Source organism: Sphaerodactylus townsendi, linkage group LG16 (assembly GCF_021028975.2).
Source record: "Sphaerodactylus townsendi isolate TG3544 linkage group LG16, MPM_Stown_v2.3, whole genome shotgun sequence".
Classification (NCBI taxonomy): Eukaryota; Metazoa; Chordata; class Lepidosauria; order Squamata; family Sphaerodactylidae; genus Sphaerodactylus; species Sphaerodactylus townsendi.
Window position 1 is genome coordinate 13,805,401 of NC_059440.1, and position 26,438 is coordinate 13,831,838.

The 26,438-nt window shown below is 44.5% G+C and overlaps 1 protein-coding gene across 2 annotated transcripts; it reads right to left on the bottom strand.

Moving 5' to 3' along the window:
- Nucleotides 1-984: 984 nt before the first annotated feature.
- EIF4H (eukaryotic translation initiation factor 4H) lies at nucleotides 985-25,767 on the bottom strand. 2 transcript variants are annotated; one of them, XM_048518857.1, is made up of 7 exons: nucleotides 25,643-25,767; nucleotides 14,091-14,275; nucleotides 11,308-11,372; nucleotides 11,106-11,205; nucleotides 7,722-7,787; nucleotides 5,474-5,623; nucleotides 985-3,093 (listed from the first exon to the last, which is right to left on the bottom strand). In XM_048518857.1, exons 1-7 carry the CDS (start codon nucleotides 25,699-25,701, stop codon nucleotides 2,954-2,956), a joined length of 765 nt encoding a protein of 254 aa, XP_048374814.1. In that variant the 5' UTR covers nucleotides 25,702-25,767; the 3' UTR covers nucleotides 985-2,953. The 2 variants fall into 2 exon arrangements, with proteins under 2 accessions (XP_048374814.1, XP_048374813.1); XM_048518856.1 differs by having other exon boundaries at nucleotides 5,474-5,626.
- Nucleotides 25,768-26,438: the final 671 nt, after the last annotated feature.

The following is a 26,438-nucleotide window of genomic DNA, read 5'->3' on the forward strand; positions in this document are numbered from 1 at the left end:
AGTCAGATGTGGATGGGCCACTGGAGGCAGGGAAAGTTGTATGGCCTTATTGAACCACATACAAATTCATAAAAGAACAAAATCCATGTCACATCCTTTCATTAGAACCGATCAAATTGGCATGACACACTGTGCAAGCTTCCAGATTCACCAGATCTCTTCATCAGGCTCCAGGTTGCAAAAATTGGAAAGAGATAGGAGGGTGGAAGGCAGAGTTCTTGGGCCATGATCTTGATGTTTGATCTTGCAGGCATCCTTTGCGAGAGAGCTCCACTGGGGGTACGACAGCCCCAAACTCCCCAGACCCACTACCTCAGATTCGATAAGAGATGCTGCCAGTCTCCTGCATCCCACACATGTTTGGACCCCAGTCTCTGCAATACTAGCCCAACACTCCTACCAGAGCCCTGTACAGCTATCCCTTCCGCATCGTGACTTTTCCCCATCGTGGTTCTGATATGCTGGGGGTCGGCGTAAGAATTTAAATAGGAATTTGGGGGGAAGTTTTCAGGAAGCCGCAAACAACACCCCAAAAGTTTAGAAACTCAGAAAGGCATAAAACATACACATAGTATTGTATAACATCAACATAGTTTATCTTTTAATACCATAAAATATGCACAATTTCTTTTTTAAAAAATTAAAAGAAAACATTCAGACTTCTTCTCTGGTATGAAGGCCAAACGTTTTTATGCGGCGTTCCAGACTGCGGAGGGTGCTGAACCCCCAAACCGCGTGATGTGGAAGGGATAACTGTAATGTCCCTTTTGCCATTTGGAAGACTGGCGACATTTTGGATCCGAGTGCAAATTTTGCAGCATAGTTTGGCCAAACGGCTTCCGGTTTATTTCTACTAAAACGAAAAAACCAACTCCTCCCCCCCCCCAACCCCCCCCCCCATTTTCTGTACTGAACAAGTTCTTCAATGACTGAAGTCTCTCCATTCTCCCCGATTATAAATACAAATTCCAAAACAGACCAGCCTTAACTATTACTTAATGTTTTCTTTATTTAAAAGATCATTCACAAAATACCATATCCATAAATTTACTTTGTCATGAAGCAGAATGTGTTAAGTGTCTGGAAGGTTTGTTTTATATTTTATACATTTAAAAGTCAACATGTCTTGACTCTAAGTGAGCTTTGCATGGGAGCCTTTATTATTATTTTCTGCTCTTAAAATCTTGGGGCTTTTTCCACATTTCAGAACAAAAGAGAGAGTCACTGGATGGATCCTGTTTGGAACTTAACCTCACCAAAAATGCATGTCCAAGAACATTAGCGTTAGTCAAATGGTTCTTATCCTCAAAAGCAGCTTTTCAGACGGGGGGGCGGGGAAGTAAAGAGAAGATTCTACTTCTGTACATTGCTGAAATTGGTCTGTTTCCAAGAGGGGGTTCTATCCTGTGGGTTTAACTGGACCTCTAACCCCTGTTTTTGCGTAATGGACAAGGCTATCTTAAAGGAGGGAGGGAGAGATCACACCTTGGAGATTTAGAGCTTTACTGTCTGTAGGAGACAGCCTGATATCCTTCGATCCCTTGGGTAGCACCAGAGTCCATGTTGCCCAGAATGAACACTGGAAGCCTTATAACCTGGGCGGACGTGGGCACCTTAACAGAAGCTGTTCTCCCCTCTCAACATGGCATAAAATGGTCCAGTTACCTTCCCTCGAGCTCCGTTCAAATTTCACAGCACAGCAGAATCCCTTGAGGCGTGGAGATTTGGGTTAGCTCGATCTCTCTGGGAGATGATTAATCAGGCCTTTGTGTCTTTTAGTGCCAACTGGGGGTGGGGGGGGTGGGTATGTAAAATCCACTATATAACCCAGCGAGGGAGGCCAACCCAAGCATAAACCAAATTCTGTCAGAGGGGGAGCCGAGGGGCACAGAGACACATAGCCAATGCCGGCGGCAAAGGGCCAATGCTCTTTCAAACAAAGCTGAAATAAAAAATAAAACTTCCTGGGTTTTAAGAAAGTAGTTAAAATGCTGGTAGCAAGCACGTGTGTGTGTGTGGTTTTTAAAGGAAAAGCTGGAAGAGGCAGTCGTTGGGGCAGGCACAGATTTACAGCACTGGCCAGTGAGAGCTAAAGAGAACTGTGTCGGGCAGGACAAGGCAAGACACGAAGAAAGGCCACATCTTCCACTTTGTGTGTTTGGAACAGAGGAAAAATGAGCTCTGAGCGGGGGCTTGGTTTGGATGGCCTCTCCCTGCTCTGGTCGCCATTTTAAATTTTCAAAAAAAAATTGTTTACAGCTGACTGCAACCCCACCCCCCCTCAAAAAAACCCAAAAACCAGATCCCCACAACCGATGACTTCACATCTATTCCATAGTGCCAGGGGTGACCCAAGGTGATTTTAATTTTAATTCAGTGTTTATGTAAGCTATCTAGGGGGGAGCGGTATTCTAGGGCTCTAGTGTCTTCTGCGTGGCCGAGACTTTTGAGTCGAGGGCCGCAGAAGGGGGTACAAGCGTGCAGTGGGAAGAGAAGCACCACGTGAAGTCAGAACGATACGCCACAGGCCTGAAGACTTGAACTGTGTTTCTTGGAAGAAGAGGTGGAGGAAGGAAGATGGAGTAGCACCTCAGTTTACAGAAGTTCACATCTGTGAAACAGGGGAGCGCTTTTGCGGCTTGAAAGCCGTGTTCCGGGGTCGGTGGGGCGGGGGGAAGAATTTTAAGACAACGCAGGCACTAGATACAGCAAAGCCAAGAACGTACTAAAAACCACTTGTTAACAGCTGACATGCATTCACAAGCTCTGGTTTGGGTTTGGTTTTCCCATTTCTGTTTTAAGGAAGTGTCAGATGATAGGAATGGTGGCCGCAGGGTTGATGTTCGAGCACAGGTAGAGACACTCTGGGCTGTCTTGCGTTTTCTCCCATCCCGCCTTCCCCCCCACCCCGTCCCTCCCTCAACCCTGTTCCCCAATTGCGTCCCCTCAAAGCTCATTCTTGCTCTCCCTTTACTATTTCCTCCCTCGGCTTGGCTCCGCCGAAGATGGCAGAATTGGGGTTGGCTACTTGATTGAGGGGGGTAGCAACCGTCCGTGGTTTGAGCTGGAGTCTGGGCCGCTGGGCTCTTTCCTCTGGAAGCAAAGAAAAAAGAGACGGACTGTTTTGGGATGTGACAAGAATAACAGAGTTCCCAGGAAATGAGGAAAAGCAATGAGGACAGCAATGTTTGCTAGGGATGTTTTCTGCACGAGGAGTAACAACACCGCATTATTATTATGCCAATAAAGGTTCCTTGACTTGACTTGCACGAGGAGTACATTGCACTGCTTTGCTAGGCCTTGAGTGAAGGCAACCGGCATGCTGAGACTTCGAAGCTCCCTTTCGAATCATAATAAAAATCTCAAGGGTGTCACTTTACAAACTGAGCGGTGACTTGTGTGGTCAGACAGGAAGCCCTACTCAGTGCTTAAACTGACCAATTAAAAACTGTCAGCAGCCACAAAGGCGTTTCCTGTTAATTTGGGCAGGTTGAAAAAAAAAAAACCTTAGAAGGGACTTATTGAAGCATGCATACAGAACCATCAGCATTTGAAGAACTTTGCCATCACGGGTTATCTTCTAGCAATCCTTACAACAGCCCTTTAGGTTGGCTGGTAGATGAATTACACAACCTTCTTTTGAGAGTTTGCGGCACAGAGAAGATGTGAAACAGGAATGTTCTGGATCACAACCTTGCCACTATATCAGCTCCCAAGTATTTCATCAGGAGAGAAACATTCCTCCAGTTAAAAATGGGGAATATGTCATAATAAAACATCTGCTCGACTCGTGGAGGCACTTGATTATTTTTTTAAAGCTTCTCTTAGATCAGGGATAGGGAACCTGCGGCTCTCCAGATGTTCAGGAACTACAATTCCCATCAGCCCCTACCAGCATGGCCAATTGGCCATGCTGACAGAGGCTGATGGGAATTGTAGTTCCTGAACATCTGGAGAGCCGCAGGTTCCCTACCCCTGTCTTAGATTATGCGATTTTCTCATACAAAGGCATGAGGATCGAAGGGACACAGTCTCAGGGTTAAGAGGCAAGTTTATCAGCAGATTTAATGCATTAATTTCTGCATGGCTGGTTTGTCTAGGAAAATGTTTCAAGTCTAGACTGGTCCAACATGCCGGTTTTCTGTACTTTATGTTGGAACACCAAGTTTTGTGACACTGCCCCCCCCCCCTTACATCTGCACAATGTTAAATCCACCAGCTCAGGACAGAAGTACTGAACAAAATTAGCATAACTAGGTCTGGCTTGCTGCTTCTAGAATGCTGAGCAGCCAGCAGAACTTTCAGTTTTAATTCAGTGAATTAAAGAGGTGAATTAAAATAAAATTAAAAAACACCCCAAGTGGTAACAGCTAGCGTGGTGTAGTGGTTAAAAGAAGGTGGATTCTAATCTGGAGAACTGTGTTGGATTCCCCACTCCTCCACCTGAATGACAGAGGCTTATCTGGTGAACCAGATGTGTTTCAGCACTCCTACATCCCTGCTGGGTGACCTTGGGCAAGTCACAGTTCTCTCTGAACTCTCTCAGCCCCACCTACCTTCAGAGGTGTACCAGCATAGGGACATGGGGATATCCATGTCCCTGGGCGCAAGCCTTTCAGTCACGTGGGGAGCGCCTCCAGCACCCCCCACGTGACTGAAAGGTTGGCATCGGCACCTCAACCCCCAGGGATGAGGGAGAGCTCTGCTGTGCATTTTATACGTTCTACTGGGGAAAGAGCACTTCCCCAGAGCCTGGGGAAAGAGCACTGGCCGGCCTCTGGGACGTGCTTTTATTATTATCATTATTATTATTTATTCAATTTATATACTGCCCTCCCCGAAGGGGCTCAGGGCGGTTCACATCAATAAATACATTAAAATATTAACCAGCTATCAAATCCTAAAGCATTTCACCCTCACAAAATTAGAAACCTATTTTGTTGATGGTGTCAGAATTTTTATAAGCACAGAGACTGGGGGTGGGGCTTGGGAGCGGGGTCACGCCTCCAAGGGGTGGGGTCACACCCCAAGCACGTCCCGGAGGTTGGCAAGTGCTCTCTGCCCAGGCTGCAGGGAGAGCAGCAGCCAGGCTCTAGGGAGCCTGGCGGGGGGGCAGGGGCTGGCCACGCCCGAGCAACATCCTTGAGTGGGGCGGGTGCCCAGAGACCTAGTTGCCTCCGAGTGCCATTTCCCCTCAGTACGCCTCTGCCTACCTCACAAGGTGTCTGTTGTGGCACGAGGAACGGAAAGGATTTTGAAAGCCATCTTGAGTCTCCTTACAGGAGAGAAAGGTGGGGCATAAATCTAAACTCTTCTAGTCTTCTTAAGAGACAGAAACACAGCAACCAAATATTGGAACACGGGAGGCCTGAACATCCAAGCATGAGGATGCCCAGATCGAAGAGGAAGTGTGGACCACCGGCCTTCCAGGAGCACCAAAATTCTGCAGAACCACAGCCCAGGATCAGCCTACCTTCTGTTGGCTCTCTGAAATCCATGGAAGACCCGCGAAGAGGGGGGCCATCTCTAAAGCGACCAGTGCCTCCCACTGGTGGACCGCCTCCTCGCCGATCGCCTGGGCGTGTTCTGCCTCTGCCTCCCAAGAAGTCATCATCTCGGAAGCCTGCTAAAAGGAACACAGGAGTCAGTCCCCGCTTTTTTAATTCCTTTGAATGTAACAGAAGGCGAGGCTCAGTGAACTCTGCAGTGGCAGACTGTACCGAGCTGCAGAGGCGTCTCGCAGAAAGCCAGGGAATCACTGAGCGTCCGGCACAACAAGACGTGTACTCTTCATTCATTTAGTTAGGAATACCACATCAGAAAATCATGGTAAGATTTTACCACGAGAAAAGCAGAACGCCAATAAACACAAAGGTACAATGCTTAAGGTCGTTTCACATCATTGATTATTAATGTTAACTAGCTCGAGTAGTCATAAACGTAAACTTTACAGGAGCAGGGAACCAAAAGGAAAAAAGGGAACAAAGGAAGTACAACATGCTAAAAATGGAAATGCATGGCACTGTGCTATCCTGAAGTGACAATCGCGTTAAGAATGTCTTCATCTTCCAGAGAATTTCAAGCTAGGCTTTTTCTTGCAACTCGGAATACTGTTGCTCTTGGAAACAAGATCTGTTGGTGCTATTTAGATGCACAAATGCCCTTATGAAGGCCTTGTGTGTCTGTGGCGAGTGTTCATTCTAGTCTCAAAGTATGGAGGAAAGGTGACTTGGCACAGCGGCTGGTTTGGGAGCATAGGTGTGGGCTGATCAGCAATCTGGACGAGAGGCAACCTGAAGGTCCTTGTAAGAGCTGGATGAAACAACAGTCAAAGGGGTGACAACACAAACCCACTGGGTTTGTCCCATACTTCCCGAATAATTATCTCCCCCTAACCTAAACCCCCACATTTTATTTAAAGAGGACTCACAGGCTGAATTAAGTTTGAAAAATAAGGAACCAAGTAAAAAGCACCGGGTACCATAAAAAAGAGAATCAGCTCTGTTTGAATGCAAATTCTTTTATGGTCTGCAGCACACACTAGTTGAGCATGCCTGGAATAAAATGGTCCAACAGTCTGCAGACAAATGTCCTTAATAAGGATGTCATTTGCTAGGTGATGTTCAGTGCCTTCTGTGTCATTAAGCTTCACTTAAAAAAAATGACACTTTTCTCCAGGCTAGCTGGCAACTCTACAACAGCCAACAAGGAGCCAATTCGGAATGTGAGTTAAGAGTCTCACCTCTACCACAAACCCCGTAAGAGCAGGTATGAGCAAATGTAAAGAGATACATGGTGACCAATGGCAGTAAAGTAGAACAAAATCCTTTTAATCTTTCAATTTGTAGCAAATGAAGGCTATGATCCTCTGAAGGTGCCAGCCACAGATGCAGGCTAAATATCAGGAGAAAATGCTACTAGAACATAGCCATGGAAACCCCACAACACCCCAGTGATTCTGGCCATGAAAGCCTTCAACAATACGAAGGATATACTTCTACTCTGAACTATTTTGGCAGGGCAGATGAGTACAAGGACTCCAAATCATGCAGAGAATTGGCCCTTCACTCCTCTCAACTGTAAGCAAGTCTAAATTATTCCCCCTCCTTAAATAACTTACTTCCTGTTTATATCCCTATAGGAGAGAGTTGTTAAGGTGTTAAAAGGGGGAGGGAGGTTAGCCACCAATCAATCCCCTTGTACTTCTACCAGAGGCGGGCCTGAAGCTTAAACAGAATTCACAACTGCTTGCTGTACTGGAAGCAGGGACAGACAGACAGACGGGTGGGTGGGTGGGTGGCTACACAGTCTTTCTGATGGCAAGGTTGAACAATCTGGAATGCTTTACAGGAAAGTTAAATCAGTTTCTTCTGAAGATGTTTCAAGCAACAGAGAAATATATCAGAACTGTCAAGATGACGACAGTATGTATGCCTTTGGACTTCAGGAAACACAAGCCCCCCCCCTCCCCCCCGTTTCAGTGTAGATTCTAGTCACAGCAGCTCTTCTAAAAACAATTCTCCTCTCCACACACAAGAATACACTTGGGAGCTTTTGCCAGTTCAATCTTCCGTAAATGGAACCTTCCGGACAAAGCCTCAGACTTCTGACTTTGTGGCCAACAAGGCGGCCTTGTGGCTGTTTATGTAGCCAGCAGAAAAAGGAAAGATGTTGAGAACTTGTCAGTAATTACAAAGAAAAAGTAATGGAAATACTGCTACCGGAACTGAAGTCATCTCTGGATTCCCATCCACCTCCTCGTGATTCCCGTGGACCTCCGCCCATGCCTAAAAAGGAAGTCAGAGTGCAAGCAGGGGTCAAAAAAGGAAGTTGGGTCCCATAACCAAGTGGTGGAAACCCGGTCACCACATGAACTTCATGTTCTCTAACATCAGCCAATCATAATCTTTAGAAATAGGTGATGCTCAGACACCTGGGAAAGGCCAGCCTAGTTGACTATTGAAGAGAGTTCATCTCTTTCTTGGTACCGTTAAGATGCTGCAATGACCGACCCAGACAGAAGACTCATCCATGTCCGAGCCCTTTAGTGAGTGGATATCTTTTTGAGTTCCAGCCTCTTCAGGACAGCTGCAACTTTCGAGACATGGCTCCCTTCTTCCCCCATGCAATGCTGAAATCACTTACAGGCACAAGACTGCAGGAGGAGGGCTGTTACGCTTAGAGAAGTTGTGGGGCTTGTCACAGAAAACACATCATACTGCTGGGTCAGCTACTGCCTCTATTTTGAGAACGCTTAACCTCACGGACGATATTAACCAACCCAGATCCATGAAGAAAAGTATTAGGAAGTCCAAGACTCTTAGGAAAAAAACACACTAGAAGACAGTCACATTTCCATTTTTGATCTACCACAAATCATACCCTTTTCAAGTGTTAGTGGCTGTGATGGGTCCAGTGGCCATACCATCGCACCTTATCTTTCAGCCCAACCAGCAACATGGGACCCAATCAGTTCCTTTCTTCTTCTTTTTTTTTTGCAGATGTTTGTTGAACTCTATAGGATGACCTGCTGTGAAGGTCAATGGCGTTCCCATAGTACATAGCATTTGTACAGGTATGCCTTTTATGTAGGAGTGAGAAAACATGTACCTTCCTGGGGGCAGAGGGGGTCAGCTGTGTTACCCTTCCACTGGAATGGACAAAGTGAAAAAGGTATTTCTCTAGCCAAAGCAAACTGAGAGGAGGGAAGCCCTCCTAAACCTTCACCCTTGAAACAAAAGCTTCAATAAACAAAACAATAGAAGGTTTGAGGAATTGTTTAGATACATCTACAGCGCTGAGAATTGTCTGGGCAAGAAGTTGCAAATTACTGACCGCACCAACTGTACAAGACTTCTTATTATTTTTGACTTCTTATATGTAACCCTTTTCTTTCTTTTTTCTTACGCCAATAAAGGCTTACTTGACTTGAGTATACAAGACTGGCAAACTAAACTCAAGGAATTTGTAAGACTGGCAAAACTGACTGGATATATTTGTGTAAACTTATTAATGAATTTAAAATTTGAAAGAGATTTGAAAGAGCGGGCAAACCATGTAGTACAGAATTATAATAATGATTGTACAGCGACTAGTTGTGAAATGTGAATGTAAAAGATGGTTCATCTTTTCTTTTTTTCTGCCTTAGCAGATAGTTGAATTTGCTTGGTGAAAGTAGCAGGAAGTCTTCTATGTAACATGTGAGTTTGGAATCTAACAGTTGTCCAGGTGCAAATGGAACTTTTTTGTTAATGGAGAGGGAACAGGTGTAGGTTATTTGTACAGGCATTATATTGTGTATTGTTAGTCTTACATAAAAGGACGCTCCATGACCTGTTGTTTATGTAATCCAAAATAAGGAAATACATAAAATGTTCAGTTTAAAAACAAAACAAAAGTTTCAAACACTGCAGGTGTGAGAGGACGCATGCTTTCTGTTCGACAGCTAACAAAAGCAAAGGTATGCTCTGAAGCTTCACATGCAACAGTTCCCCCCCATACTAATTTTGTTCTCTATTTCTGACACTTAAAAAAAAGCCCTGGTTCATGGTGAGAGTGACGATGCAACTAACCTTATGCTGGAGGCATGACCCGCATATTGAAAACCACTGAGACAAGCAGCGCACCAAGTGAAAGAGTACTTGGAGTGGATCAGGGCATTTTTAAACTGAGAGATTTAAGTGCTCTGATCCCAACACCCACAAGGCAGCAGTCAGACTGAAACAAAGGAGGGCATTATCTGGTCAGGATCTGGAGAAGAAGAAGAGGAGTTTGGATTTATACCCCACCTTTCTCTCCTGCAAGGAGACTCAAGGTGGCTTACAAGCTCCTTTCCCTTTCTTTCCTCACAACAGACACCTTGTAAGATAGGTGGGGCTGAGAGAGTTCCTAAGAAGTGTGACTAGCCCAAGGTCACCCAGCAGGAATGTAGGAGTGTGGAAACACATCTGGTTTACCAGATAAGCCTCAGTCACTCAGGTGGAGGAGTGGAGAATCAAATCCGGTTCTCCAGGTTAGAATTCACCTGCTCTTAATCACTCCTGAGACACCCCACCCTATGTTTTCCATTCCAAGATGGGCAGCAGGCAGGATAAGTATACTAAATAAACCTTTCCATACTCAACGTAGCACTGAAGCGGGCATCTAGTATGTGAATACACTAACTTGATTAATAAGAGGCAGTGACTCACTTGCTCTCTCTTCATTTAAGTAAAACCCCAAGATATGTCCTGCCTCTTAATATTTGCAATTAAAAACTACTTGAGAAGGAGACTTCAGAAGTCTGCAGCCCAGGCCATTTGCCAGGTCTCTTTTATACTGGAATTATTTACAGAGCCAGCGTGGTATAGTGGTAAAGAGCAGGTGCACTCTAATCTGGAGAACCGGGTTTGATTCCCTGATCTGCCACCTGAGCTGTGGAGGCTTATCTAGTGAACCAGATTAGCTTGTGTACTCCAACACACGCCAGCTGGATGACCTTGGGCTGGTCACAGTTCTTCAGAGCTCACAGTTCTTCAGAGTCCACCTCACAGGGTGTTTGTTTCAGGGGGGGAAGGGGAAGGAGATTGTAAGCCCCTTTGAGTCTCCTTACAGGAGAAAGGGGGATATAAATCAAAACTCCTCCTCTTCTTCTTTCTGCAGCTGGTCCCTGTTGTTCCTGCTTTCTTCATTGTGTTTATTGTTGACTAGAAACATGATGGGTTTTAAAGATGGTTTATTGTCAGTTTCATGGACAGTAACACTGTTAATTGTTCTTACGTTTTAACTTATTGTTTCAACTAATTTTGGAATTTGCTTTGAGCAAAACATTGCAAGGGATATAAAGAATTCCAACACGTAACCAACAGAAAACCTCACACCCATCCCAGATTTGTTTCCCAACTGTGTTTTCTTTTACAGATGCATGCAAATCAAATTGAGCTCTGAGAGTAAGCATGAAACCACTGGCTACACTAAGTGAAAGTAAGGAATGTTCCATCCCCCCACCCCCACGTACATCTGCCACTGCTTCATATTATACACATGAACATGTTTGCTTAAGGTGATCAAATTCAGGACAATAATTCCAGTTTGCAGTATATTACGAACGCTACTTAAAACATCACCTCTGTCATCTGGGCCGCCACCTTTTCTAAAACCAAAACCACCTTTGTCTTGCTTTCGTCCCTCAGCTATGTCCACTCGGAGCAATCGGTCACCCAAAAGCTGTCAAACGGGAGGTAAAAAGAGACCTTGCTGTTTATAAAGTCCATTCCAGGCAGGTGCCACCATTTTTTGACATACACTTTACAAAAATAGTATACTTACTGCTCCATCGTATGTCAGCGCTTCCTTAAGCGACTCAACCTCATCGAATTCTACGTAACAAAATCCTGGGAGATAAAAAAAGACAGAGTGGTTTAAACTAACTCTCATGACAGTTGCTGGAAGGTCATGATGACGATCACTGATATTCCTTGTAAATACCTTAAAAAATGGTCTCAGCAAAGCATAACCAGTTTTTCCATTTTCCTTACTGGCTGAAGACTTTGCTTTCAAGAACGTTCTTTCAAGTTCTTCGCTGAATACCTTCCCAATATCCTGTCCTAAGCTATGGCTCTCGGCAACACATACAGGATTCTGGACTTCATGTAACCCAAGCTGCACAGAGGCCCCTTCCGCACATACAGAATAATGCACTTTCAATCCACTTTCACAATAGGTTGTGGTGGGTTTTCCGGTCTGTGTGGCCGTGGTCTGGTTGATCTTGTTCCTAACGTTTCGCCTGCATCTGTGGCTGGCATCTTCAGAGGTGTATCACAGAGGGAAGCCCGGCCGTGAAAGCCTTCGACAATCCACTTTCACAACTGTTTGCGAGTGGATTTGGCTATACCGCAAAGAAAAATCCAGCTGCAAAATGCATGGAAAAAGTGGATTGAAAGTGCATTATTCTGCATGTGTGGAAGGGGCCAGAGTGAGGCAATGCCTTCCCCCAAGTCTGCAGAACAATTCTCTGGATAACACAGGAATTGTCATAAGAACATAAGAACATAAGAACTAGCCTGCTGGATCAGACCAGAGTCCATCTAGTCCAGCATTCTGATACTTGCAGTGGCCCACCAGGTGCCTTTGGGAGCTCACATGCAGGAGGTGAAAGCAATGGCCTTCTGCTGCTGCTGCTGCTCCTGAGCACCTGGTCTGCTAAGGCATTTGCAATCTGAGATCAAGGAGGATCAAGATTGGTAGCCATAGATTGACTTCTCCTCCATAAATCTGTCCAAGCCCTTTTTAAAGCTATCCAGGTTAGTGGCCATCACCACCTCCTGTGGCAGCATATTCCAAACACCAATCACACGTTGCGTGAAGAAGTGTTTCCTTTCTATTAGTCCTAATTCTTCCCCAGCACGGTATTTTTCAATGTATGCCCCTGGTTCTAGTAGTATATTGTCAGAGAAAGAGAGAAAAATTTCTCTCTGTCAACATTTTCTACCCCATGCATAATTTTTTATATGAGCTTCAATCATATCCCCCCCTCAGACGATCTTCCTATCTCCAAAACTAAAAGAGTCCCAAAGCGCTGCAGCCTCTCCTCATAAGGAAGGTGCTCCAAAATCCTTCAATCATCCCTCCCGCGTCCCTTCTCTGCACTTTTTTTTCTATCTTCTTCGGATATCCCTTTTTTTTTTTTTTTGGAGATGTGGCGACTCAGAACTGAACACGAAAGTACTCAAGTCGCGGTCAGCATTCACTGCCTTTTTATACAAAGGGCATGACAATCCTTGCAGTTTTGGGATTATCAACTCCTTTCCCTAATGATCCCCAGCATAGAGTTTGCCTTTTTTCACAGCTGCCATGCATTGAGGTTGACATTCCCATGGAACTATCAACTAAGATCGTTTCCAAATCCCTTTCCTGGTCTGTGACTGATAGCACTGACCCCTGTAGCGTGTATGTGAAGTTTGGATTTTTTGCCCCTATGTGCATCACTTTACATTTAGCTACATTGAACTGCATTTGCCATTTCTTAGCCCACTCACCTAATTTATCAAGGTCCACTTGGAGCTCTTCGCAATCCTTTGTGGTTCTTACCACCCTACATAATTTGGTATCATCTGCAAACTTAGCCACCACACTACCCACCCCTACTTCCAGGTCATTTATGAATAAGTTAAAGAGCACTGGTCCCAAAACGGATCCTTGGGGGACACCACTCCCTACATCTCTCCATTGTGAGAACTTCCCATTTATACCCACCCTTTGTTTCCTGTTCCTCAACCAGTTTTTAATCCATAGGAGGACTTCCCCTCTTATTCCTTCATTGCTGAGTTTTCTCAACAGTCTCTGGTGAGGAACTTTGTCAAACTTTGTCTTTCTGAACCACAGCATCGTGCTGCTGTTCGAACTAATTGCTGAAACAGCCTCAGAGGTACCACTGTGACAGAATGGAACCAGCTTGCTGCTACTGGATTTTACAGCTTTCTCACATGATAGATCCCCAAGGACATATTAGGAAGCCACAACAACAGAGTGAGTTTTCTAGATGAACTGTGCCTAAAGATGAACAGGCCCCAACTGTTTTATCAACAACGAGGGTTGCTTATAAAAGCCACGGAAGAAACAGACAGAGACCTTCAGAGAGTTTGGCCTTTTTAAAAATTTCAATAGCTGCTTACGCTTTGCTTCCAGCTGCCTGCCTGCTTTATGCTAATTTGCAGCATACAGCAATTTTTCCATGATGCTTGTGGAACAATTGCAGCTCCACAATCTGTCCTCGGACTTGCTTTTATTTTCCTGTATGTACCCTCTGACTGCTGGTGCTGAAATGAAAAGCCTTCCTTGGTGAAAACTAGAAGAGCCAGATTTGAGTCCAGCAGCATCTGAGAGACCGACAGGATTTTTGGGGTGTACGCTTTTGAAAAACACAGCTGCCTAGTCAGTTATCAGCAAGTACTTGTTCCTGCACACAAGATTGCGGTCTTAGTTCACAGGGCACAAGAACACGACGAGTAGCTCGTTCTAAGGAGTTGCTAGACAGATACTCCCTGTGGACAACTGAAGCGGCCATCCCTCCTCCAGAATGAGCTATCAAGAGAAGACACGGCAGCACTTACCTTTAAATTTGTCTGTTTCTTTGTCTCGGACTAGTCTCACGCTCCTGATGCTGAGATCCTTGAAGATGGCATCAATGTCTCCCTGGACGGTGTCAAAGGGAAGGTTTCCAACATACGCCGTGAAGGGGGGATCTGCCGGCAGCTCTTTCTGTTTGCGTGATCCAGGGCCAGCACTGCCACGGGACCTGTTGACAAGGACAGGATTACAGTCTGTGCCCTGAGAGCGCTCCCAGAGGGATAGAGGAGCAGCAGTTGGCTTCCGCTCAGAAAGTGCATTTCCAGTTAAGTGCCTTTGGCACTAAGCTGGCAACTGATACTTTTACAAAAGAAGAAAACAAAGGGAAATGGGGAGAAACTGTAGCATGGAAAAAAAACCCATCCAGGTCAAACTCAGATGCATCCTCTAAGCAGAATGACTTCTCAAGAAACCTAATGGATGGTAAGCAAACTAAAGCACTGTAAACAGATGTGGATGCTATATATAAATATCATTTCCTACAACAATACAGAAAAGACATGTCTTTGCTCTGAAGTCCTTAGAATCACCATTTAGACAGAAGAAACACTGGGATAACAGTGGGGGGTGGGGCAGAAAGCCAATGCTGAAAGAGATAGTACATGCTTTGTATGCTAAAGAATCCAGGTTCTATTCCTGGGGTCCTGAGTTTAAAGGTTCTCAGGTAGAATGTTTTTTGGGGAAAGAGACCCTCTGGTATTGACTTTATGATCAAACAACAGCAAAAATTCCAGAAGCCAACAACACAACTATATAACTGGTAGCTTTTAAAAAGTCACGATGGTGCATCTGTGAGGAAACAAGAGCTACCTGCTTGGGTGGCTCTGTAGAAATCAGAGATGAGCCTAGCGAAGCTCCCCCTGCTGGTCACTTGTTGACACTGCAGACACCTCTAAACAGGAAAAATACAAAGCGGTCTGCTGTGGCAAAGGTTAAGCCTGCCTATGACCACATCTCAGTCCCTTGCAGGGAACACTTCATTCAGAAAATGGCTCCTACTCTGTAAAGCAGGACTGGACTTGAACCTAGAAGAAGCAACCACCTCCTGGTTTAATGAGCAGCACAGTTTTGCCTTCTCCTCATTTTGATTTTTTTAAAGTGATGTAACAATAGGCTTGTTATAGTGATTTATTTTATTCATTTTATAGGCCACACCCTTCCCATATGGGCTCAGGGTGGCATTCAACATCATTGCTAGCAATAAAAGTACAACTGAATCTCAGGGCTATAATCGCCACTGTGGGATAACAGTCAAATTAAAACTATACCCATTAAAATCAACATTCATACCAATATTAAGGAAAGCGAAGGGAGGGAGGGAAAGAAAGAAAGAAAGAAAGAAAGAAAGAAAGAAAGAAAGAAAGAAAGAAAGAAAGAAAGAAAGAAAGAAAGAAAGAAAGAAAGAAAGAAAGAAAGAAAAGGGGAGAGGAGAGGAGAGGAGAGGAGAGGAGAGGAGAGGAGAGGAGAGGAGAGGAGAGGAGACTAACAGATGGAAAACTGCTGTCCTCAACCATAAACCTGGTGGAACAGCTCGGTCTTAAAGGCCCTGCAAAACTGTACTGAGGCCCCTTCTGCACATGAATTACAACATGTTTTGGTTTATGCACAGGTAAGGGTCAGAGTGGGCTACCAGACAGTGGCCTGTATCCAGGCATGGAGCTGAGAAAGCTTAAAGGTCCATAAGATCTTTTAAGAGGGGGTGATTTCTGCCAAATCCTACAGCAGCCTACAGATTCCCCAGAACTTTTGTTCCAGGGGATCAGAAGGTCCTAGTGAACAACACAGCCAGGGTTTGCAGCGTGTGCGTAGAAAATCATGTTTCCTCTTTAGAAAAATGTTCCTATGTTTTCTTAATAGCATGGTTGGATAGAGGCCAGCATTTAGATTTCCCAAATTCAATCTAGATTGACACTGTCTATGCAGCAAACTGGGTAACATGGATCTAACTGTGAGACAGGATTGCTCTACAGTTGAAATACTACTCTTGCGTTCTTTACAGGACAGATACCATGTACCTATGTTGAGTACTTTGTATACATTCATCCTGAGAATGCAGGAAAGGATTACAAAGAGTAGTAAGGAAACAGGGCCACAGCTGTTAGGTGCTTTCTCTTAAAACAGTACAGACCATTTTCTGGGGGTGGGGTCCCCTCTCCCTACAACTTTATAGCACAGTCTCTTTCCCCAGGACTGCTTCAAAAAAAAGGAGGAAATAGCCAACAAACTCCCCTAGCATGTAGTGGCAGGTACAGGACACTAACACTAATAAACTGCATAAGACTTAGCAAGTAGTATCTGTTTCGAACCATTGACTATACTATCACACAATAAGGCTCTCTCAATGAAAAAGAATCTAGTATTTAGTGTGATATACTGGGGAGGAAGAAAGAAAAACAGTATCAAGCAGTTTTGTGGACATTCAAAGAAATAAAACTCGAAAACACTCATCGCAGTTGGAAAGACAGGCTGCAAAATGAGGGTGGTTTCCTCCCAGCAGGTTTGAGACCAGTGACACCCAACTGGGATTAAAGAAAGGCTGTGATCTGGCAAGAGACACTCAAGAGAGAATACCGTTCAGCAGAAGTAGGAGCGGATCTTCCTTGGAACAGGAAAAGACGGAGCTTCTTAAAATATTCTTTTAATACACACTGGCATTCTTTTAATACACCTGACTTTCTCTGACCTGCCAATTACCTGTACAAAGGATCGTTCATGCAAGTCCTCTGGGGAAAGAAACAGGCCCTTCCTCTTGTAATTAAGCTTGTAACTAAGAAACAATTCCAATTACTCCTGGCCACAAACCATAAATATCGCACATATGCTCAAGAAAAAATAAAATGCTTTACATAGACATGCACCCTGGAGGTAAGCGCAACACACAACCAAGCCTCGCTTATCCTCAAAGTTTGCTGTCAAAATATGATTGACAGCTTAATACACAGTATGCTTTTGTTGTTACTAGCAGAAAATACACTGATTGCCAATTCCAAGCACTGACTGAAGCCTTGCAAACTAGGCCAGTTATTTTTAAAGTGTTTTAAGAAACTCTACCGTTTCTCATGAGTTTGTTCCAACAGGATAGTGAAAAACTGTAGAAAACTGATCACAATTTTCAACCTGTCCCTCCATGGTTGAATGGAGATGTGAACCCGGATCTCCCAAATTCTTGCCTGACATTCCGATTATTATACCGCAATACCAACGATGAACAACTATTGAACTTATCAATCTCTCTTTGCTATGTGCAGCTGTGACAGAGGAGTATGCATGTTCCAAAGTGTGCAGACTGGGTGATTTTAAGGCTTAGCAATTATCCACGAGGTCCAGCACAAGCTGAGTACGCTCTCTGCAATGCATTCGTGAATCCACTAGAGGTGTATTAACAGTTCTCTGGCAGCTGTTAAGTGGGACATACCTGGTAATGACTTGCTCCCTCTCCGAAAATATGGAATAGGTGCCACATGAGGAACAGGGCGTGGAAGAGCCACCAGGTGGTGTACCAGACAGCCTGAGCCACTGAATATGTGTGTAATAAGGGCATCATTCACCCTGCCTATCTACTCTTTCAATATCCTTTGCTCAGTATTTCCCAACCTGGGGGTCAGGACTCAGAAGTGGGTCACAAGCCAGCCATCCCTAAAAGCCACTCCTGCACTTGGCATCATTATTTCTCTCCTTGTCAACATCTCAAATTATTACCTTCCACTGTGTCAGGAATGGGGGTGGGGGTAGGGGGAAGAGTCTGCCTGGTAACTAGTAACTTTACAGTATAGCTAGGAGGGGAACATGGAATGCCACTAGCTCAGGGAAGGTGGTCCTTCACGTGATGTTTGAAGTTCCTCAACATCATCTGGTTGGCCACTGTAAAAAATGTAATGCTGGATTAGATGAGGCACAAGGTCATAGTTTACCCAGGGCACCAAAAAACCCCATTGACTAGCCCTGGATGGGTCACTATGACAAGTAAATTTGTACTTGTGGGTTATCATACCAAGAAGGTTACGCACACTGCTTTAAGAACATTTGCTGAACTTATCATTGGGATGATTAGGATAGGAAGAGGACAAGTGTCCCTCTCCATTTCAAAGCACTGGATGCTCAAAATAATTGATTTAATGACTGCGAATAGAAATCAGAAGGGTGACAATCATTATTAATGCAAAGGTTACTCAGTCTACGTGGCGTTAAGATTATCAGCTTGCCCAATAGGTTTTAAACTAAGAGTACGTAAATCACCATGCTCAAAAGGTATTTGGAATGACAAAGTATCCCAGCCAGCTGGCTCTGTCAATTGGAGCTCATCGTCGAGATGCTGACAGGCAGTTAACACATCACACATGCTGCCAGCCACATCCAGGCAGTTTTCTAAGCTTAGAACATATTGATACACAAAATGCTTTCTACATGGCTACCACTTAAGAACATAAGCAAGAGCCTGCTGGATCAGACCAGAGTCCATCCAGTCTAGCACTCTGCTACTCGCAGTGGCCCACCAGATGCCTTTGGGAGCTCACATGCAGGATGTGAAAGCAATGGCCTTCTGCTGCTGCTCCTAGCACCTGGTCTGCCAAGTCATTTGCAATCTCAGATCAAGGAGGATCAAGTTTGGTAGCCATACTTCCCCAGGACAAATCTTCTGCAACCAATGGGAGAAACTAACAATCAAAATTATGGATTTGACCACAAGACATTTGCTGTTCCCTTACAGATTCTGGAGTGAAACTATCATTTAGACGAACAGCACACATTGCTAGGTTATTATATAAAACATTAAAAGCAGTAGATTTAAGAAACAAAACCGGCCACAGGAGAGGAGGGGAAAAGAAGTAAATCCTGAGGCAGAAACGTGAACCCCCAAACAAAATGTTCCATTAATTCCAACTGTGGGAATAATCTCAGTTGCTTCATCTTCAACCGCAACATGCCCGAGCTGCCCAGAAAAATCAACCATACACCTCCAATGCTAATAGACCAAATCCAAGTATTCCTTAACACGCTTCAGCACTTCCATGAAAGCTGGCACAGAAGGAGTCAAGAAATGCACAAGGCAATCAGGCACTGCCACTGAGAAAACCTTAGCTGAATGAAGATCAATGCATTATTGCACTGATCCAAGTTTCAGGCTTGGCTTTTGCTCAACTTGGGAAAGCCGACAAGGAAGGACACACAGGACATGAGAGACTGAAGTGCATCATATGAGAAACTGATAGTATCCAAGTAATGACTGGGGTTTTGACGGTCTCACCCACACGGACTTTCAGTTTTACACTTTTGGAGTTGCCAATACAACTGAGTATAAAATGGCACGGCTTTCTTTAAGTAGAAATATAAAACTGACTTTGCCATCTCCTTGCTTCTGGCATCAAGTTCTACTCCTGTTTGTGCCCAAGAATATCTAAGGGACGTTGGTCAGCCACCCTGCAGATAAGACGCCACCAGTATTACGCACTCCTTGTTATTTGCACACTATGTTTCCAAGTGCATGAGAAATTACACCTTACCAAGTATGAAAGCAAACTGCTTAGGTAAGATTACTCATGCAGCTTGCAAGTTTCAGTCTTGGTCTGTCTCTTCCTTTCCATTCCATAGGCTGGCTGTTCACAAGCAGCAGAAATTGACTGGATGTACCACCAGAAGGAAGTTCTACAGAAGGAAGAGGTTCTACTTTGGCAAACTAGATTACAGAAACAGTCTCTGGCTTATACGTCCGAGATAAGCAACCATGAATGATTCGTTTGCTTTTGCAAGGACACAAGGAGAAATGCTGGATTCTGAACAATGTAGACCAGTCATTCAATTAATTTGACTGGTGGGTCAGCATTACTACCTGACCAAATGCCCAAGTAAGTTGGCACCCTTCACACACAGTGGCTAGTAACAGACCAATCCCAGCCACCACAATCTTGGTGACATTGTATATGCATGTACTGTGAGGATATGACAGTCAGGGTGAGACCAGGTACCCACTGGAGGTATCATAATACCAGGGGAGGAAGCAGACATCACAATCCCCAATGTGATTAAAACAGCACTGACAATTGCAGATGCCTGTCAAAGGAATGCATACATCTACCACAACTTCACTTGAAACAAACGCCTTCATTTTAAGCAACAGTTACAGAGTAGTCATCGCTACACCATGAGAGCAGCAGATAGTTTTGAAGGTGTATGCCTGTGAACTGCAATCAAAACTCTCACGCAGCCCTCCTACATAACCATTCACAGGCTACAACTTCACTTGGAAACATTATTGGCCTGGGGTCAAGGCCTGACGTTAGTCAGATGTTTGATATTATTGTCTAATATACTTGTAACCCCCAACCTATAACCGGTGCCCACATGATGCAACACAAATCGTGACTGAATCCTGGCAGGAGGGTGGGAAGTGTGAACGACAAACTGTGGCGTGGCATAAACACAGAAATGATGAACCGGCCATGTGGAAGAGGAGTTGAGGGTGGTGAGGGAGAAGCAAGCACATGAATCCATGAATAAACCAGGCTTGTACCTGCAACGAACAGCGAAACTATGTAAAATGTTTGTACCTTCTGGCTCAGCTAGCGAGCCACAAACTCAGCAAAAGAGATGAAAGAAGAAGCAAAATGCCAATCTTAGCTCACAGCAGTTCTCTGGGAGGAAAACACATTTGTAAATGTGGCAGGAATTTAAAAAGCAAACATAAACATTTGCAAAAGATCTAGATCTTGCCCAACATCCACTATTTGCAAAAAAAGAAATAAATCTTTGCCACAGATTGAAATCTATTAGTTGCAGCCCGCAAAGGAAGATAACACCTTTGCTATGTAATTACGAAAAAGCTGTGTTTGCCAATTGTTTCACTTTAATTCACAGAGGGTGACTGAAATCAAGGAACAATGAAGCAATTAAATTCCAATAACATGGTACAGTAGCCATCAAGATGTAGAGTTTGCACCTCTGGAAAGGTTTAAATAATTGAGCACCATTTTTTTCAGGCCTGATTGCCACTGTTATTAAAACTTAAAAGTCAGGCCATGTAAATTTCAGATAACCCCCATGCCATTTCAGTAATCTACAAAAGGATCACGGCAGTAGACATGTAGGAAGAAGCTAGTAACTGCATGAACTCATCTCCAGGGGTTTTCATCATCCTACTGAGACCAGGAACTTCTAAATAAAAACAGAACAAACACATGAAGACCACAATACTATATCTACAAAATCCCATCCCAGCCAGTTTATCTCAGGTATCTCCAAAATTCAAAGGGCCAGTTCCTTCTCCACGATTTAAGAAGAAGGAGGGTTGGATTTATATCCCCCCTTTCTCCTGGAGGCGACTGAGGGCATCTTGGATAGGTGATTTCCCAACCCTTTCTCAGGGAGGCAGGAACCCCAGGTAAGCCTCCACAGCTCAGGTGGCAGAGCGGGGAATCAAACCAGGTTCCTCCAGATTAAGGTACACCTGCTCTTAACCACTACGCCACTGCTGCTCCACACCTTCTCCCCACATCCGTCTCCTTCCAACCCTCAAGGGTGTCTCTCTGACCATCACTAGCCTGATCATTACCTCCAGCAGGTGCTCTACTCCTTTCAAGGCACCACTGAAAAGACCTGGCCTGAATCCTACCCTAAAGACAACATAATCTTCCTCTGCACCACCCTCCCCAAACCTGCTTCCCAAAGCCAACATCATCATCAGACTCTCCTTCTGTTAACTGCTGTTGCCATGATAATTAGCATATGAACAGGGCAAAAAAGTAACTGGCAGACTATGCGCTATAGAATGGTGTATAATTCAGACTGCCTGTCGCTATAGGTAAGATCCTGCTCTGCTATTTCTTTACCGTTTATTGCATCGTGTGTTAAAGTTTATGCTTTGTTCCAGCTCTGTGCAGATTTATTTGGCTCCGTAGTTCAGGAATCCAAACCTCATTGCTTTGTTTACTGGATGCCCCATTCTATTGACTGTACTGACTTCCACTGTGTAATTCGCCTTGAGTCTGAGAAAAGCAGACTATAAATAATACTTAACAAATAAACCCATCAACGCAAGCAGCAAAACCAACTTCAGCTTCCTTCCCTTTTAATTCCACTGCTTTTGAGGGAGAAAACAGTAAGCCATCCAGGAACTCTTTGTCACGAATCAAAGACCCATCCATGCCCAAGAGCTCCATTCCCTCAGTTCTCAGGATTTGTGCCACATGCCCCATATTCCTACCCAGAAGTAACACTTTTACTTCTGCTAGAAAGCTCCTCAGAAAGAACATTTCCATTTCTCCTGCTCCCTTGATTTCCCTTAACCATACCATATACCTCATTAAAAAAAATTGGCATTTACACAGTCCATCTCAAGTATATGAAATGTTGGCATACCCCTAGCGTTCACCTGCACATAAACTGCACATGTACAACTGTTCTTACTCACATTGATCCCTTGATATTTTTGCTTCCATCACTTATTTTCTCTGCTCCTCTATTAAAATTTCTAATCACCACAACAGGACAGGAATTCATCTTTTGCATCTTGCATACCTTACCCTGTAAAACTCTGAAATACACCGGTGATTTGTGTTTACATTACATGCACAAACAGCAACTCTGTAAAATACAGAAAATCAAAATACGTCAGGTGCTGGTAAAAGAAAAGTTTTAATGGTGCAGCTCTTGCAGTGTAAGCAGTGAGCTTCACTGGAAAAAACTCTATAGAGCTGAACTGTGGGTCAGCCCACAAGGGTCTTCAGAAACTGATGCAGCCGTTTTGAAAACAAAATGTGCAGCATTAATCTGCGCATACATAAGGAAAATATCTTACTTCAGAAACACCAACTATAAGAAGCCCTTGAGAACACAAATGTGATTCGTCATAACAAACTACCTCAGAATAAATATTGATTTTCCTGAAACTACAATGCAGAATCTCTGCTCTGCCATAAATTTACTATGATGCCTTCAGCGAGCTGTTTTGCAATCCACCTGGATCCACTCCTAGATGCAAGGAAGTTCTGACTTGTAACACTCCAAGCCCTAGAAAATACTATATAAATGCTTACCTCATTGTTAAACTGTTTCCATTTACATGTCATGTTACAGCTATACTAGATCTCCTTAAGTACATGCAATAAAATTAGACTCAAAATTATCTGTTATTCTACAGTAATAGCAAATGCTAACCACGTTATTGGCAAACTAAGAAAAAAATCAGCACAAGTGCAAGAAACTTAAAATGTTTATTATTTTACAATATGCCAACTTTCCATCATATAAGGTATGAAGCACAAGCTCATTTTGAACCCATTCTCCTGTAAACTTTAGTGATCCATCCCATTCACCCAATTGATTCTTGAATTTTAGCGAACATATATAGCCAGCCAACAAAATTGAATACAAAATAATGAGTTGGATGAGAAAAGTGGAGGCTATGTAGACAGGGAAGGCCTGAGACCTCAACCAAAACAGTGTAGGCTAGTTCTGTGAATGAAACTACTACCTAATAATAAATCATGTATTTATGCAAGAACAGCAAGTCAAAAAAGAGCAAGGTGGAAGGGTTAATCCCGTTTTAGTGTCTAGATCCAAACCTATTTGGGGAGCAGAAGGGAAATGGGGAAAAATAAAGCTCTTCACCTCCCACCAACCTCTGCCACAGCTTATTTCCTCTGCCCCAAATTTCTCTTTCTCTTATAAGTAATCTCGAGTCCTGACACTGCTGTCCCATATACTTTTCATCCATCCTTTTTTAACAATTCATATTTCACCTCCTTCTCTGGCTCAATTTTCAGGGTACCCACCCTCACCTAGCCACACCAATTTGCAGTTTCTTTCCCCTGACTTATACAGTTACTCTCACTTTAAGTTATAATCCGCCCCTTCAGAACTAGACACATTCATACAGCTCTCCCTCACACAACCTCCTCTTGCTTTTTAACTTCTTTTGCGTGTAACTACTCCCAAAAAAACCCTTCCTTGAAACTGTAGCAAATACCAGGTTTTCCCCTCTGTTGAACACTATACAACAGGGTTGCGGCTCAGTACTTTCTTAGAATGGAGAAGGTGCCAAATTCAGTCCCCAACATCTCCCGTTAAAAGGGTCGGGTAGCAGTGACGTCAAAGACCTGTGCCTGAAATCTTGGCAAGCTGCTGCATTTTGGAGTAGACCACAGTGACCTCGACAGGCCCCAGGGTCTCACTCAGCATATGGCAGCTTCAAGCATCCATCACCCCTCTCCCATTTCCTCATAAAACCAGAGCTACATTCAGATCCTGCACCAACCCTGCACCAACTTAACCTCTATCACACTCCTTTCAATCCTTCCCTTTCAATCCTTCCCTTGCCTGTGGACCAAGGCGTGCAACAGCGAGCTCCACCCTTCACCTGCCCTCACATTCTGTTTCTACCACGCACTGATTTACACCTTCAAAGTCAGACAAGCCTCTTTATCAGCCCATATGCCACACACACCCTTTCCTTCCCTAAGAAAATAACTTGCACCCCCCTCCAAAATCACCCCAGCAGATATATGCCCCTTTCCCAAGCAAAAATGAAAAACCCACATTGTGTTACAAAGCCTTTCTTCTTCCCCATCCCAACTGCTCCAGGACTGGGAGTGGTGGTGATGAAACCCTCCCTTCAGCCCCTCTTTTCCCAAGAATAAGATTTTTATTGATTTTATACCGTCTGCAACAGACTAACACAGATCTACCAAACAAACAAGTGGGATGCCACCTGGATTATTTGTTAGGACTATTGACATTTTTGCTAAATGATGGTATTATTATGCTGGAATGTTCTTTGCTATGTGTGCTGTTATGATTATTGTTACCTTGTAGTTTACACTGTTACATTATATTCTAATGTGCTATGTTTACTGATGTTTTCCACTTTGTGATAGTATGCTGATGATAATTTTATAATGTGTAATGTTATGATTATTGCTAATTGTTGATTATATCACTTATGTTTTTGTCTGATATTATGCTATCCATAATGTTACGATTATTTTATGATGTGGAGTGACTATGCCCAACTGATGTTTATGTTACGACTATTGATATTGTTGTCACTCTTCTTCTGAGCCTTTCGGAGGAGGACGGTATATAAATTGAATATACGACACGGTACGATAAGAAGCAGACAAAGGCGATCCAGTCTCTCTAAATAAACAAAAATGCACATCCCCTACGTCGGGATTGCCCAGCTCTGGCTCTCCAGATGTTCATGGACTGCGATTCCAATCGTAGTCCTTGAATATCTGGAGGGCCAGAGCTGGGCACCCCCTGCCCTACCTGGACCCAGCCCGTTGTCCCTCTTCCGCTATACACCTTGCTTTGTATCCCAGTCCCAGTCCGGAAGCAAAGGGAGGCCCAGTTGCGGGAAAAAAAACCCTCCCCTCCGGATCCCGATTCCCTTTCGCCCCCCGCCCCTCTCCTCTCCTCCCCTCATAATCCTCCCCCCCGCGTAGGGACGCCCCTTCCCCGGTCAGGGCCCGAGGGAGCCCTTCGCTTTCCCTGGAGCAGCGACCGCCTGCGCGGCCTCCCGCTCCCCTTCCCCGCCCCTCACCCGCGGCCGCCGCCGAAGCTGCTGTAGGCCCGGTCGTCATAAGCGTCGAAATCCGCCATTGCTGCTGTCGCTTCCACCGCCGCCTCAGCCTCCCCCGAGCGCGAGCGAGCGCCGCAGGACCCCGCGCCGCTTATATAGCGGGCCAAGCGGTGCGGCTGTCCTTGGCGCTGCCTGACGCCGAGGCTCCATCTGCGCTTGCGCGAAGTGGGGTTGGCTACGGGGATGCCTGACCAAATGAGGATGGGGGGGACAGGGAGAAAGAAACCAGTCAGGTTCTCAGTCCGGGGACAAAGATGATTCGAAATTCAAAGGCCAAATACTTCAGAGGTGCTGCGGCCTGATCCCAGTTGGTAGCCCCAGTTTGGAAGAGGAGGGAAGGAGGAGCAGTCCAGCCTCCCATTCTGGGTTATGGGGAGGACCCATGGAGCACATGTCTTTGTATATGAACAGTTTGAGTTCAGTAGCATCTTAGAGACCAAGAAGAGCACACACAGAGTAGACACTTGGGAGAGTCAAACACAGGCTTTTACTCTGGAAAGCTTAAAAAACCCCTCCCTTAAAAAAAAAGTAATATTGATTTTTACCAGCAAAAAATTACAGGAAGGAAAACAGACTATGGGAAATAAGTCAATATAAAGACAATAAACCAAACAGAAAATGAAAAAAAGAACTAGAAAATAGAAAAGGGGGGGGGGAGGAAGGGTAGGGAAGAGAAAGCAGCTTCTAGGAGCCCAGTGGTTCAGAACTGGTGGCTCTGTTAAATCCCAGCTAGTCTACCTGACAAATTGAAATTTCC